The sequence below is a fragment of the Melanotaenia boesemani genome, chromosome 24 (assembly GCF_017639745.1).
Source record: "Melanotaenia boesemani isolate fMelBoe1 chromosome 24, fMelBoe1.pri, whole genome shotgun sequence".
Lineage (NCBI taxonomy): Eukaryota > Metazoa > Chordata > Actinopteri > Atheriniformes > Melanotaeniidae > Melanotaenia > Melanotaenia boesemani.
The window spans coordinates 6,790,328-6,805,807 of NC_055705.1; the positions used below are offsets into that span (position 1 = coordinate 6,790,328).

The 15,480-nt window shown below is 40.8% G+C and overlaps 1 protein-coding gene, 1 long non-coding RNA gene and 1 other non-coding gene across 3 annotated transcripts; 2 read left to right on the forward strand and 1 right to left on the reverse strand.

Annotated features, from left to right (window-relative positions):
- Window positions 1-1,418: 1,418 nt before the first annotated feature.
- LOC121635614 (glycoprotein hormone beta-5-like) lies at window positions 1,419-8,827 on the reverse strand. The gene is made up of 3 exons (XM_041978890.1): window positions 8,787-8,827; window positions 3,199-3,397; window positions 1,419-1,622 (listed from the first exon to the last, which is right to left on the reverse strand). Exons 2-3 carry the CDS (start codon window positions 3,382-3,384, stop codon window positions 1,431-1,433), a joined length of 378 nt encoding a protein of 125 aa, XP_041834824.1. The 5' UTR covers window positions 3,385-3,397; window positions 8,787-8,827; the 3' UTR covers window positions 1,419-1,430.
- Window positions 8,828-9,162: 335 nt separating this feature from the next.
- On the forward strand, window positions 9,163-9,729 carry LOC121635634. The gene is made up of 3 exons (XR_006009493.1): window positions 9,163-9,280; window positions 9,370-9,514; window positions 9,661-9,729. It is a non-coding gene; the product is annotated as an uncharacterized LOC121635634 (long non-coding RNA).
- Window positions 9,730-14,737: 5,008 nt separating this feature from the next.
- trnal-caa lies at window positions 14,738-14,848 on the forward strand. The gene is made up of 2 exons: window positions 14,738-14,775; window positions 14,803-14,848. It is a non-coding gene; the product is annotated as a tRNA-Leu (tRNA).
- Window positions 14,849-15,480: the final 632 nt, after the last annotated feature.

Sequence of the window (15,480 nt, forward strand, 5' to 3'; positions counted from 1 at the left end):
CATGTGCCTTTGTCTTAAAAAATATAGCAGTAGCCTACTTATTTTGTTTACAACTTTATTTGTAGTTTTTATACAATATGTCTTGTTTTTCTCTCCCATTGATTGTAATGGCAGAAGAACAGCAATGTATATTTGTTCAATATTGTTTATTTGTACATTGCAATGAACCCACTGCATGAGGGAAGCAGTATTAATCACTCGCGTGATTTTTTCTTCCACCAGCTGAAAATATGACAAAAATAAGAGTTTCCTAAAGTCTCTCAGCAGGTGAAGATGGAAGCAACTTGCTCCAGTCAGGTGCAGATGGAGGATTTCTCCTGCTCCGGTGTTACGCACATTCATTACTCTGGTTTAAAAAGACTTCTGTAGAAGAAAAGTATCAACTCAAACTTTTTACCTAAGTAAAAGTGTAAAAGTACTGGTTTAAAAATACTTAAAGTATAAAAGTAAAAGTAATATTGCCAGGGTGAAAAAATACCATTAAAGATTAAAACTTAAACTGTGGCACATGGGCCTACAGTGCACTCCCCCACCTCCCCCAAATAACATTTTTCTAAAGGTCATAACGTCTATAATGTTACATCAAAATGTTAATATTGAAAACGCTGGGATGCACTAAACTTTTTCAGCCACATAGATGCTCATGAAAAACACATTAGAAAGAAAAGTTTCTTAGTAAAGAGTTTGTGTTGTCTTATTAACTGAAAGTAACTCAGATGTAAAGAAACGACTTTTTTGGTTGATCTTTTATCACAGGAAGGACTGATGCACTTTCCTGTAGTTCTGGTTCCCTCTCAGTTCTGCAGCTCCTCAGAATCATGTGACTACGTGGCGGATTACATCAACCTTTTCCTCCTAAATAGTCATCATTTCAAGCACTTGGGGGAAAAACTGATTAATGCTGCAACATTTAAAATGCTCAGTTTTTGCTTTATTTATAAAGAAATTATACAAACAAAGGTGGTTAGATCTTTAAAACTGTGAAGTGAAGCAAGTTTGATGAACTCTCACAACTGCACATTGAGCATATAAACTCTGCAGATTAAGATTACACAGAGAACATCGCAGGGACAATGATCATCAATTACATAACATGACCTCCATGTGGAAAACAATCTAAATTTAAAACAAATTAATTTGTTATAGAAATGTCCCATTTTAATACTTTTCATACACTGATATTTGAATTAAAATGTTCACAGCCATAATAATAAATGTGAAATGGACAGATAACTGTTTTCCCCTTGTTTCACTTTCTAAGATAATCAGAAAGATAAGGAATCTGATTTATTTCATTTATAAAAGATATGAAATTCAATTGTCTGAAGACACGTGTCTTTAAACTGATTTATTTGGCTGGTACTGAGCCAAACAAGAACATGGCTCTAAATTGTAGTAAGTAGTAAATAAATGCTAAATGTACCCTCTCTTCACACAGATGTTATGCATTCAGTGGTGCTTGTCAGACAGACCCCACAGTCACATCTCAGGGCCACAGGATAGGTGTAGGTGGGGTCCACATGGGGCTGGCAGTTGGGTAGTTTCACAGTGACCAGACGAGTCCTGTTGTAGGTACAAACCTGCTGGTAGGACTCGATGAACGGAGGCTCAAGGACCGGTTTCTGGGAATAAAAATAACATCTTTTGAAGAGGGAGAGTGAACAGAAGAGAAAAGTAGAGATTGAAGAAAAGAAGGAGACAAAGATGCACCAGATAGAAAACAACAACTAAACAACCAAAAGCCAAAGACAAAAACTAGACAATCAGCTGATACACCGGAAAAGAAACTTTAAAGAAAACATCCTACAGCCTCTGTAGAGCAGAGAATCATCAGGAGCACCTAGAGGAAGACAAACTGAGAAAAACATGACTGTAGGTATCAGCGAGTAAAGCTGCAGGACAACACAGTGACTGTTTAAGCATGCATGTTAGTGAGAGAGAAAGATATCAGGAATGAGCTGTGTTTAATGATGAGTGCAATCATGCAACGATGCCTCCTACAAGGATCAGAAGCAGAGAAGGACTCAGGAAACCAGCAGCCACCACTGAGTATAAAACACTGACCTCACCTCAGGGAAACTAAATGTTTTACTCTTTTGTCTCCTGATTCTGGGACCTTAGCTGGAACTTTTCTGTGTAGTTTCCATGATCTCCATGTGCCTGTGTGGGTTCTCTCCAGATTTTCTGGTTTCCCTTTATGCATATTGGTATACTTGGTAATTCCAAACTGGCTATCAGATTAAATAAACTTCAAATGGAAATTAATCCACTTTATTGGACATTTAACATTTTATGGATTATTTTGTTCCGCTTGTTTTAGTGACCAGTTACATGACTAACCTTCATTTTCTTATCAAATATTTTTTTCATGGGAATTTCTGGCCCACCTGCAAAGTCACTGGTAACTGTTAATTTATTCCTGTATGTATTTTATCTAATTTTGTTGCTGCTTTAAGAGAGTTTATTCTGAATTCAATTCTAAGAGGAAGCAAAAATGTAAATCTTGAAGCTAATCTGTGCCTCCCTCCCTGAGTCTCTGGACCCACTTTAGTTCACTTATCAGCCAAACAGATCCACGGACGGTGTCCCAGGTACCGCACACCACCCTCACCCACCTGGACAATGGGACACAGGGGACTATGTAAGGATGTTGTTCACTGACTTTAGTTCAGCTTTCAACACTAGAGTCCCCACCACAATCCACTCCAAGCTCCCTCAGTGTCCTCAGCCCTCTGCTCTTTTCCCCGTACACTCATGACTGTGTAGCCATGGACAGCTCCATCACCATAGTAAAGTTCACGGACGACGCTGTGGTGGTTGGTTGCATCAACAACAATGATGAGCGGGCGTGTACAGGGGAGCTGGAGAAAGCAGAGGAACTACACCCCTCTGAGTATTAATGGGACTCTGGTGGAGAGGGTGTGCAGTTTCAAGTACCTGGGTGTGCACATCACCGAGGATCTTTCCTGGACTCTGCACATAGACAGCCAGGTGAAGAAGATGAGGCAGCGCCTTTTTCACCTCAGACAACTGAGGAAGTTCAGAGTCTGAAAATCATGAGGATGTTCTACACTGGAGTGGTGGAGAGTGTTCTGACTGGTAACATCACCCAGTGGTACGGGAACAGTACTGGTCGTGACTGGAGGGCCCTGCAGAGGGTGCTGAGGTCAGCAGAGCAAATGCCTCCCTTCTCCTCACCTCCCAGGTCTCACAGCGCCCCCAGCAGGCATCGGTGGTGATGTGCAGGCTGCCGCATCCGGGCTTCCTGGCCAGGAAAGTAAACTCCCGAACTGCACAACCAATGAAACGCCGCAGGTTTACTGCTGACACATGATTACGGGAATCTGGCTGCAGAGACATCCAGAGCAGGAAGCAGCTGAGCATCAGTCCAGACCTCCTGTGGGATGAAGAGGAGTGGAGATGAAGGAGAAAATGTGTTACATTAATGTCTTCAGGTCAAATATCAAACGTTTACAATATGTTGTTTTTAAAACAATAAAAGGAAAATGCATCTTTTAACTCAACAGAGTTTTCTAAAGGAACTTAAGATTAATATTGGTTTACATTTTTGGTAACTTGGCCAAGAATCAGTTAGATAGTAAACAAAAGTGACAGAGGTAATACAACAATGAATCCTTACTGCAGAGCTTCTTCAGTGTAAATGTTTTCCTGGTTGTTACTTGTGTTAAATCAGTAAAAATCATCTGTACATTGCTACATTATTTTCTGTATCACTCACCCAGGTTGCTTTTTCCTTAGGAGGGTCATCTCAGCTGTGACTCACGTTGCTGTTTGATTAAAAATAAAAAAAATAATCTGACAACACTATAAAAAGTAGTTGAAGTTTCTGTCTAATGAGCAGCCACTGATAATTTTTAATTCTCAGATGTTAGAGTTTGTTCCAAAGCTACTCTCTTGCTGTGTGTTCCTCAGTCCTGAACTAACTGCTGATGGATCTGACGGTGCAAGCCAGGACTTTTTATCATCTCATGTCATGACAGCCAATAGCTTAAGTCCTCACCTCACTCCTCCTCTTCTCCCAGCTCCATGAACCCCCCGGAGGGCCTTCATACCTGTCAATGCACATCCAGGTTAGTCACCAGCTTCTTCCCACTCCATTACCTTAATTAGGGAAAGAGTCTGTCCTTTTGTTGATAGTCATTCACACAGAAGAAGGGGAAGAACACACTCAAACACTTTTCCTACCCCTGTCTACTCTCACTCATGCAAGCTCAATTAGCTGGCTCCAGAAACCGGCCATGTTCCTGTTCTCACATGTAGCTGCAACAATTTCACCCACACTTATTGCCTGTTTCTCATTTAGCTTCACGTTTTTGTCAGTGACATCATAGCATATATTCAGACAGAAAATACAAGCTAGCTGTTACTTAGGCTGTGGCTACCTTATTACTTATTTTATTACTTACTACCTCATTTGATTACTTATTACAGACAGCACGGATGACGTGTTAGGGTTAGCAATGTTAGGCTCATAAGGAATTAACAGGCAAGAGGAAGATGGACCTGAACAGGTGGCCAGTCCATCACAAAACCAACACAGAGAGACAAACACTCACTCACATCCATTCCTAACATGCATGTCTTTGTACGGTGGGATGTCTTTGTACCCACGCATGGGAGAACATGCAAACTCCACAATGAAAGGCAAACTGTTTGAACCTCCCCCCACTGGTTCCAACCAAGGTCTGCAGAATAGCATCTCTGAACACACAACACGTCCAACCTTGAAGCAGACGGGCTACAGCAGCCCAGACATTTTAAACATTTTAAATCAAACTCCTCCTTTTCATCAGTGCACCACTCATACTCTATGATTATTTCATAGCTAACAGCTCTTTAATGAATGATGCATCAGAAACTAGAATTTCCATCTCTATCAGTGATCATGCACAAGTATGAGGGGCCGGTTGAGACATTATTCAGAATTACCCTCTCACAGACACATGTGAAATTTAAGTCATTCACACATTATACTGAAACCTCTCGTATATCATACTGAAATCATTCACACGTTATAGTAAAACCTCTCATACACTATACTGAATCTGCCTCTTATATACAATATTGAAATTCTCTTATATACTATACTGAAATGCAGCTCCCTGGTTCATCCTTGACTCAGTGTTTGATAAAGAAGTTTTCAACCCTATGTAACTGTCTTCATTTCTCAGTGTTTAAGTCAGTGTTGATGCATTGTGCTTATGTAACTGAGACAGTAACTGTGTTGTTGCATTTATAACGTTATATTAAAATTTGTTTCCGGGACACGGACATTTTCAACTTGTCATCTTGTTTGCAGAAAGCATAGCAGGTGTTGCTTCTGTTCAGTGGCAGTGGGATTGTTTAATTCTATTTATGTGTCCATGAGTTTATGATGACTAAGTGAAGCAGCTGGCTTCTTCAATATTATACTGGCCTCAGCAGAGACTAGGAGAAGGGTCTAACGCGACAGCAACCAGATAACTGACAGTAACAACTCTGAATGAGGACATGCTAACTAGCCACCTAGCATAACTTGGCCATTAAGATATGCAGTGCTGTTTCAGTATATTGTGTGAATGACTTAAATTTCACATGTGTCTGTGAGAGATTAATTCTGAATAATGTCTCAAACGGCCCCTCATACACAGGTCTCATTCACTTTAATTGATATGAAAATTGAACCACCTTCTTGAAACTGGAGATTTAATACATTATTACTTATATATTCCAATTTTATCAGTCACCTCAAAATGGAATAGTCTTTATATATAGAAAATAATGACCTACCAGGGACATCAGCGTGTGTTGTTTGGGAAGCAGGAAAGGGAAAAATGAGAGAGAAAATAATCTCATTTTCACACATAAGAAAAAGGACAGTTTAAGAACTAGAGCTTAGAATTAAATCTCTAGAAGATGCCTACATGGCTACTCCAGAAGAACACATGCTGAACAATATAAGAAAAGCTCAATTTGAGATGAATTAAATAAATGAGAAGAAAAGATTTTGCTGCAAAGACTTCACTTTGAGAACTTTCAATATGGCAACAAATCTAGAAGATTCCTGGCCAACAAGGAGAAAACAACCATCTTCTCTGTCACCCACAATCCTGATAGAATAAATAACTTTTTTAAGGATTTCTATAAAACATTATACTCACTCCTTACTAAAGCTAATAAAATTACAACAGGAACAGGGAATGGTTCTGGATTTACCCATCTCAATAGGTGAACTCCATGAAGCTCTACAACACATGCCCAGTAATAAAGCCCCAGGTCCAGATGTTTTTCCAGCAGAATTCTTTAAAGAACTTTGGACCACACTAGCACCGACATTCCACGAAATGGTTTCAGAAATTAGGAAAATATCTCAAAACATGAATGTGGTTAATGTTTGAGTAGAAATAAAATGAGGTAAAGACCCAACACTTGCATCTACTTATCATACTTTCTCTAGATGCAGAAAGAACATTTGACCAGGTAAGCTGGAAATTCTTATTTGCAACATTGAACAAATTTAGATTTGGCTCATCTTTTTTTGACTAGATAAAGTTATTATATAATTATTCTAATGCATGTGTTAGAACAAATGATCAAACTTCTCCAAGCTTCAGTCTGTAGAGGGGCACTAGACAAGGCTGTCCACTCCCCCCTCACTTTTTTAATCTTTATTGAACCCTAAACAGCTAGTATTAAGATAAAGAACAAATTTAAAAAAGGGTTTCAATGGCAGAAATATAGAGTAAAAGACAAGTCTCTATGCAGATGATGTATTACTCTTCCTCCAAAACTCTCAATCTTGTCTTCATCAAGGAATCACACTGATTAATATATTCTTATCAATCTCTGACTACTCCATTAATTGGCCTAAAACCATTGTTTTACCCATTAACTGCACTTTCCAGATTAATCCTGATACTGCACAATCAGGACATATTAGATACTTAGAAATAAACCAGGTTGTCAGAACTAACAAAGCTAAATTATGTCCAGCTTCTAAAAATAGTTGATGATGATCTCACACTGTGGAAATCCTTACACATTAATTATTAATCAGGACTTTATCTATTTGTCTATCTACAGTTTCTTGTCCAGGTTTCTTAAATCTTCCTTTCTTTTCTCAGAATCCTTACTTCTCTTGCAATTTTGGCATTTCTCTTGGTTAGGTGCTAATTCACATAAACTTCTGTGCCCTTCAACTTTTTGGCATTTCTAAGCACCTCCATTTTGTGCTTCCTGTTGGTAAAGCCAATCATAATGTTTGGCTTTTTACTGTATTTCTGAAGGCAAAATCTGGCAAGCAGCAATGTTTTTAATGCCTATTGTAATGTCTTTACTGTCAATAAGCTTTATTACATGTTGAATTGTGAGCAAATCAGAGTTTAATTTTGCAGATTTTCATCTACCCCACCACCGGTTGTAGCCGGTGCATGTGTGTTGTATTCCAAGCCCTGATATCAGGACATCTTCCATTCTTGAATAACTTTACAAGCCATCAATTCTTTTTTCCAGTTCTTTGATTTTCTTGTCTTATTTTTTTTTTTTTTTTTTTTTTACCAGTTTCTGAAGTTATTTGATTTCCTCCAGCAGCTCCTCGAGGCTTCTTTCTCCAGGTGCTACATGAGTTATTTCCTGTGACATGAAGCCCAAAGATTTTTTGATCTCTTCAGTATCTTCAAATAATTTCGTTCTTGACCCTCTTAAATATTTACTGCACAGCAGTTTAGGCCACACATCCATAAATGTTCAAATATATCTTCAAGACTCAAAATACTTGCACACTGAAATCCATGTTCTTTCAGTGAATCAAGGATTGCTTTAGCTGAGCTGGATGCTGTCTGATTTCCTTGATATGGTTAGGATTGTGGATCTGTGTCATGTCACCACATCAGCATGGCAAACATCTTAGCAGAAAAAGTCTTCTCTACCTCTTCTGTGGGTTAACTTCCCTTCCAGCACATTTGGTCATTAATTTACACGAACCAATAAAAAACTCCACCCTGTAATGTTTGATTCAAGGATATTTTAAAGGACAAAGGAAAACGTACAAGTCAGATAAGTGCTTTTAGGATTACAAGAAGCTGAGGCAATAACACTGAAACCAGGAATAAATTCACGAAATGTTTCAGGAAACAATGATGAAGGCAGGTAACATGACTTATTTATACAGATATTTAAATCCATTTAATTTGTTTTCTGACTTGGGTTAAGTTGTATTTAAACTTCAACCAGCTGAGCTGCCTTCACTGACTGTCAAATTAAATCATCCACGATACAGACTCAGAAACAAGTATAATCATTTCTGCTGCAGATGACTGAGTATTTTATTACCCAGATAAAACTGAAGCATCTCTTGGATAAACACAGTTCAACACGAGTAAAACTTTGAATTCTCCACAACTTGAAACAGTTAAGACCAAGATTCAAATTCCTTTCCTTATTGCCAGCTATCAGTGAAAGCACCTTCAGTTAGAGAAGCCACGCCTGAGATTGCTGCTCTGCTCTGAGACAAAGACCTCTAAATGGGCCTCTGATGGGTGGGCGTAACCCAGGTACATCACAATGGCAGAGTTTAGTTTAAACTGGTCTGATTTTATAAACCTTGCTCATTGTTTCCTGAGAGGCACAGAGTACGCTGCTGGACATCGCTGGACTTTTTCCTCATTTTGCTTTTGCTTCCTCAAGGCTTTTTGCTATGGCTCAAGACAACAAGTAAGTCAGACCAAACCTTTTCACTGCTCTTATTTCCTGTATTTTATTGTTAAACATGTTTTATAGTCACATACCTGTGGAAAACAGCAGTGTAGTTATCTGTACATGAACAATGTGTTTCATCTCTTTGTTACAGGAGCTACGATCGCCGTGTGGTTCACTGCCTGAAGTGCTTCAAGCCATATGAGACCCTCTCCGTGCACCTCGCCAGGGTCTGCATGAAAACAAACACACCAGAGGAGCAGCAACAGGAATTACTGAAGGCCAAAGAGTCAACCAAGGCCTGGACTCGTGAGGGGAGGACCTGGGATTACGATCAAATCTGCCAGTGGTGTCCTCATGGTCCTTCCCGGTGTGCTCTTGTAAAAGAGCTGAAAAGAAGAGGTTTCTTTGTCCCAAACATGTCCAAAGACATAGACTCTGCAGAAGCAGAGGAAACAACAGTAGCTGAGCAGCCATCAACCTCTGCTCCCCCACTTCCCTCTGCAGAAAACAACACCGGTGAATGCAGCCCCATCCAAGCCTCTGAAGCAGAGGAAGGCAGCTCCAGTGATCCCACCAGGCAAAGGTGAGTCCATCAACTTCCACACAGACAGGACTGAATTACTGGTCTCCTCTGTGGACATGTATGAACTACATTTCTCTGTGCTTTCTCAGGTCAACTCCCCAGTTCTCCACATCTTTGAGAATCCGGATGCAGGAAGAAAACCTGTATGCCAAGTTTCCTCCTGAGACATCAGTGTTGCAGCAGTTTAGAAATCATTTGGTTTCTGTGCTTCAGATTCCAAACTGCCAGCAGGAGGTAGGCGTCTGTTTTCTATTGTTTTCTTTTTTGCAGACCAGGCTGGTTTCTGCTCCTCTCTCTGCATGTTCATTACCATATGTATGGAGGCTTCACTCAGTCACTAACTGCAGCCTGATTTGTTTTTAATTGCTGTGTCTTTACAGGTAGACAACGTGTCCACAATGCTGAGGTACATGCAGCCAACTGGAAATGAGGTCAGCTTGGACTTCCTCCAGGACACCACAAGACCACTACCAAATGAGAGACCCAGAAAACATTGTGAACACTGCCAACTTCATACACTTCTTAACACAAAGGTAAGTAAGGTGAAACATATAGAGTCTCTCCCAGCTGCTTCATGTTCACTTTTTCACTCAGGTCTCTTCTTTCTGCAGTTCTGATGAATCAAGAGATGACCAGCATTGTCCTGCATCAAAAAGAGCAAGAGGGGCCCCCGAAGAAGAAGATTTTACTAAATTTCAAGTGACGTTCCCGGTCACCCTGGATGGGAAGCCACCCAGCAAAGTCAGAAGAACTGCAGCTGGCTTCAGTGCTGACAGGGTTCTGTATGACAAGTGGAGAGCTCTGCAGTTCAAGATGAGGGAGAAACATCTGCTGGGTCAGTGTGGGGAATAATAAACAAGTCATATATATCTGTGATGATCATTACCTACACTTTTTTAAAAGAATATTTATCGTATTCAATTTATATTTGATCTATTTCACAGCAAAATGGACAAGGCGCCCCCCCACCATCCCAAAGATCGACAGCGTTATCCAAAAAGAACGATGGTATTCCAACTGCCCGACAGCTCAGGCCATCATGAGCAAGTGGAGTCCACCGGAGAAGGAGGAAGTGGAGTCCAGCGTCTCACTCATGAAGATGGTTCGCACGCAGAAGTGGAAACATCTGGCTGTTGTTGAACCATCGCCATGGGCTGGCGAGGGGAAAGGTAACACTGTTTTATTCTGGGCATGTAAAACTCCTTCACTTCTGTTTTTATGCCACAACCAATCTCTTCATCCAGGCACTTATGGTTAAGCTACGTAGAAAAACATGAAGAAAACTGATGTTCTTGCCTCTGACCGACAGGAGTGGTAACCACGAAACGCTTCCCGAAGAACTCCATCTTGTGTGATTATCATGGAGAGCTCATCACAGGCGCAGAGGGGAGAAGAAGGATGGCCAACAGAAGCAGTGACACAGATTATTCCTTCTTCTTTAAGGCTGGCTCTAAGGAACTCTGTGTTGATGCCCACAACGTCCCATGCTCGTGCCACCCTGACATGGAGACTTTTGGGAGGATTATCAATCACTCCAAATGGGACACAAACGTAAGGCCTGAAATCTGCTTAATGCAGTTTCCCGAAGGATCACAACACGTCATCTTTTTCAGAGCAATGAAGGATCTGGAAGTAAACGAGGAACTACTTTTTTGACTATGGGATGAGGAAAAAAATCCTTCAGGTGGAGGATTCAACAGTTCAACCTTCAATAAACAACACAAAACAAAGTTCAACATTCTGCTGTAAAATGTACATAAAATATTGAGACTCAAACAAATAAAGAGGTGACGTGATATATTTCTAGTCTGTCAATCATTATGTAACGCGTCATGCTTTGGCTGCTATAAGACACCTCAGGCTGAAACCTGCCTCACTGCACTGCAGCCCTACGGCTGGAAAACAATCCAGAATCAACATTTTGAAGTATTGTGTTGTCAGTGCAGCAAGTAATTGAAGGTTGGTCAGAAAATGTAACTTTTCCTCATGTTTCTTTGTTCACGTCCGCAAAGCTTAAGAAGAGCATCTTATTTATGCACTGCACTAGATTTCAATCAATAACCAGGGTCCTCACTGCAACAGAGAGACTTCTACAGTCATGTGTGAGTTGATATTTGCAGACTTTGATTTCACTGGGAAAATGAGCTTCAGCACCAACCGGCAGGTTTCCAAAGTAGTTTGTGTCTCCTAATGACACCACCTGACTCGGTAGCAGTATGGATAGCGAAGAGCTTGTGCAGCATTTGAAGCAAACAGGACAGAGCTGCTGAATGCAGTCAGTGACTCCAGCAAATCATCTGCTTCCAGAACATAAACAAGAAATTTAGTCCAGTATCCAACCATTACACTATTATTTTCCCCACAAATAAATATATGAGCATTTTCACTTCCTAATTCAGGTCAGACGGTAAGATAAAATAAAATCAGCTGACTGTATTTACCACAACAACCTAATAATCAGAGTTGTCAGTAAGTCAGGTGATTAAGTGAGGTAGAGGGAGGGGGGACTGCAGGGAGGGGACCAGATCAAGGATGGAGAAACATCCACTTGTTCAGGCCCTGAGAAAAGGTGGTTCCCAGCCTGCCAACCCAGTCCCTCTCAGCCCTCCTCTGAGCATCAGTCCACTGCGGATTGAGAAGGTGGTGATAAACGGGAGAGCAGCTGAGACCTAGATGGGATTTACCTGGAGAAATGTTTTAAAACAGGACCTGAGGAAGGTCCAAGAGTACCCCCTGCTGGACAAGGTGGAGAACAGCATTTGGGTGGCAAATTTAAAATCTTCCATTTGTGTGAAGATCCTGTGGAAACTTAATACTTGTGATTCAACTAATCCAGCAAAGGTGTGCTTGGGGTGAAAGCTGTTTTTTATGTAATAAAGCTTTTGTGTCTTTTTCTTTAAAGTAGACTTTAATGTTTAAAAGGTTGTGTTGTGAGAAATTTGGTCCTTTAAATGTGGTTGTGTCCAGAAAATTAATAGACTTGTGTTCATTTCTGAAATTGAGTTTGATGGAGGGGTTAGGGTTAGGGTTAGGGGGTTAGTATATAATATAATTAATATAATATAATATAATATAATAAAATATAATATAATATAACTAGGGCTGTCAAATGATTAAAATATTTAATCAGATTAATAACAGCTTCCAAATTGCTCATGATTAATCACCATTCACAAGTTTTTATATGCCTGAAATCTTCCTGTTTTTACTGTTTTACATCAACAAAAAGAGCCAATGCTACAGATATTTACTGTTAACTAACCTTCCCTTGGACAACTGTCAGATGTACAATGGTCAGTAAATGCAGCATGTAAAGTACTTCTATCTGTTGTTCTAAATCATCTTTACCATGATCTATATCATCATTTAGAATTCATGTATCATCGTCTCACCAACCGTCTCCATGGTGATAATATCTGTCATAAAACCAGCAGATGTGACGACTGAAGTTAAACAGCCAACATTGGTGAAGAAACTCTGATAAAACTGATGATCTGAATAAAAACATGTTTTTCTTTTATCATTGAAGTGTGTTTGTGCAGCAATGATAAAAGTCCTACAGCAGCATCACCGAAAGAAAACACCTTTTCTACAAGTTTTTCTTCACTTGTTTACATTAGATGATCACTTTAGTTGTAATAATCAGTTCAATATTTTATTAAAATATGAACACTTAAATGTGCTCCTGCCTGGCCCCCATCAGAACTTTTCTAGACCCGCCCCTGCATATCTGAAGTATAAACCCTGTCAACCACCAGCAGCTACTGTGTTAGAGAAGGTCCTGCTAAACACAAAACTTTGAAGTAAACATTGACGGTGTGAACCATGAACCGCTAGTTTTTCTACTTTTCAAACGAACAATAAACGGGGTGAACGTAAGCCGGTACGGTCCGGTACTGCGTACCACTAAAAGATTCACTGGTGGTAGCAGTACCAGGAAGATGGAGAGTGGCTGCCTGTTATAAAGGCCAGAACCAGTCATGACTGCACTCTGGGTCAGACAATAGATCCATTAGCAACATGCATTTTTGAAAACTACTTTGTGTTTAAAAATTCCTTCATTCCGAATTTTTTCTGGACTGTCAGTGCTGTTTTAGTCCATGCTGGACAGAACTTTGACCGGACATCTTCCTCTCTTCCTCAAGGCTCTTGCTCTGCTCCCCTCCCCGCCTCCTCGGAGAGAGCCTGGTGGCCTCCTCTACGCTCAGCCTTCGAAACGTGAACCACACGTCTTTATGTTTGTTGCTGAATGCTCAGATTTAAATCAGTAGGAGAGGAAGCAGCAAGGGGTTGGTATGTCCAACAGGGATGCACTGGGCCAAAGATGTACTCAAGGTCCGGCAGGGTTGAAGCAGGCTGATGGTCTAACAGGGATTTAGTGGTTGATGGATGTGTGCTGGTGTTCCTGCAGGTATGCAGGAGCTGCTGAAGGTGTGCTGGTGGCCGAGTAGGGTCCCGGCTGTTACTGGGGGTGAAACTGGGGGCCAGATGGGCCTGCAGCAGGCACACACAGGCATGGAGAGCCACTGGAGTTCTGCTGGGTCTCCAGCAGACATGGAAAGAAGCTGGTGGTTGGGTGGGCCTGCAGCAGCCATGCACAAGCAGGCTGGATGTCTGCTTGGTATCCAGCGTCTCATAAAAAAAGCTGTAACTTTATATACAGTGTGATTTTGGTCACTCATACGTCCCTGTAAAGCAGAGCCCATAGCCCTTTTAAAGAAGTCTCATTCATCACTCACAGATCTTCCAGCCACTTACTGGATCTTGGAAAATCCAGTCTGCAGGATGATGAAGACTCACATATAAAAAGCTGTAACTTCCCAAACACACAAAATGACACTTTTTGGACTAAATTCCACCTTTTGGACACAAATTTAACATTGCTGGCATTGCAAATGGACAAAATGCCACTTTGCTGACAGGTGAGGTTTTTTGTCTCAGTGAGGTTAGAGGTACGCACACTCTTACCTTCCCTGTAGGCTAGAGGGGGGAGGGACGCTCGCACAGATGTTCCCGGTGTATCTTTACCCCCCTCTTGGGGAGCCCATGCAGGGAAAGTAAAATTTATCCAAGCCCTCCCTAGAATCCATGTTCAGGGGTTGCCAATGGATGTCATTTTTTTCTGTTGCAGTTTCTTGTGGAGGTGTGGGTTCATATCCCACTTCTGACAACTTCAGTATGTTTTGGTGCACATTTAAGATCAAAAAGATTCTCTCTTCACAGTAAGTGAAGTTCCAAGTACACTGAGGCCCAAAATGTCATAGAAACAATGAAGTAACAAAAGCTTTTCTAATAGTCATTTAATGCATCTCAAGACGTTCTGTGAAAACTGTACTTTTTTTTTGCTGCCATGTTTTACGCTTTACTCCTTGTCAGGTTTAGTCAGTAACTCCATAGTTACAAATCAGACACTATTCAGAAGATTCCCTACCACATGACAAATTTGACTTAATGTGTGTCAGGATGGCTGAGTGGTCTAAGGCGCCAGACTCAAGGGCTGTTACCTTCCCTGAAACAGGGATTTCTGGTCTCCAAAAGGAGACGTGGGTTCAAATCCCACACCTGACAAACTTCCAAGGATATTTATAGTAATCTAAGATTAAAATCTCTACAAAGTATGTTCTGTTTTAAACAGCAATGGCGTCTTTATTAGCTTGTGGAAGAAAACAAAGAAATAATTTGATCAGCCTCTCATCCACTGGCTATTGTTTTTAAAAATGGTGGTTACCACACAAATTCAGCTGGAAGATCCAGATATCCGGCAACACGTGATCCCAAACTGATCAATTACCAGGGGTGTGTGTCGAGCCTCTGTGGAGCTATGCTGAGCCTACGGCGGTTACGCAGACAACCATAAACCCACTTAGAGTCATGTGAGGCCGTTCAGCAAACCCCTCCTAATTATACGTTTTGTTTTATGAGCTTTACTCTGAATATATTGTCTCATAAGCAGCCAGGCTAGCTCAGTCCGTAAAGCATGAGACTCTTAATCTCATAGTCGTGGGTTTGAGCCCCAAGTCACGTGTACAAGTTTTGATCAAAAACTGATACTTGATCAGGTACCTTCAAGGGATGAAGCTATGAGACTGTCTTTACAGCGTACTCACAGGTGCAACAGGTACGGAATTTAGCCAATCAGAGATTGAGATGACTGGAGAGCAAGGAAGGAAATAAAGTCCGTGTCTCCAGTCTGTTATTTC

Coding starts and splice junctions, on each gene's coding strand:
- LOC121635614 (XM_041978890.1), bottom strand. CDS start 3,384: ATGCTCAGCTGCTTCCTGCTCTGGATGTCTCTGCAGCCAGATTCCCGT. Junction 1,623..3,198: donor GGCGCTGTGAGACCTGGGAG/GTGAGGAGAAGG, acceptor TTTTATTCCCAG/AAACCGGTCCTTGAGCCTCC.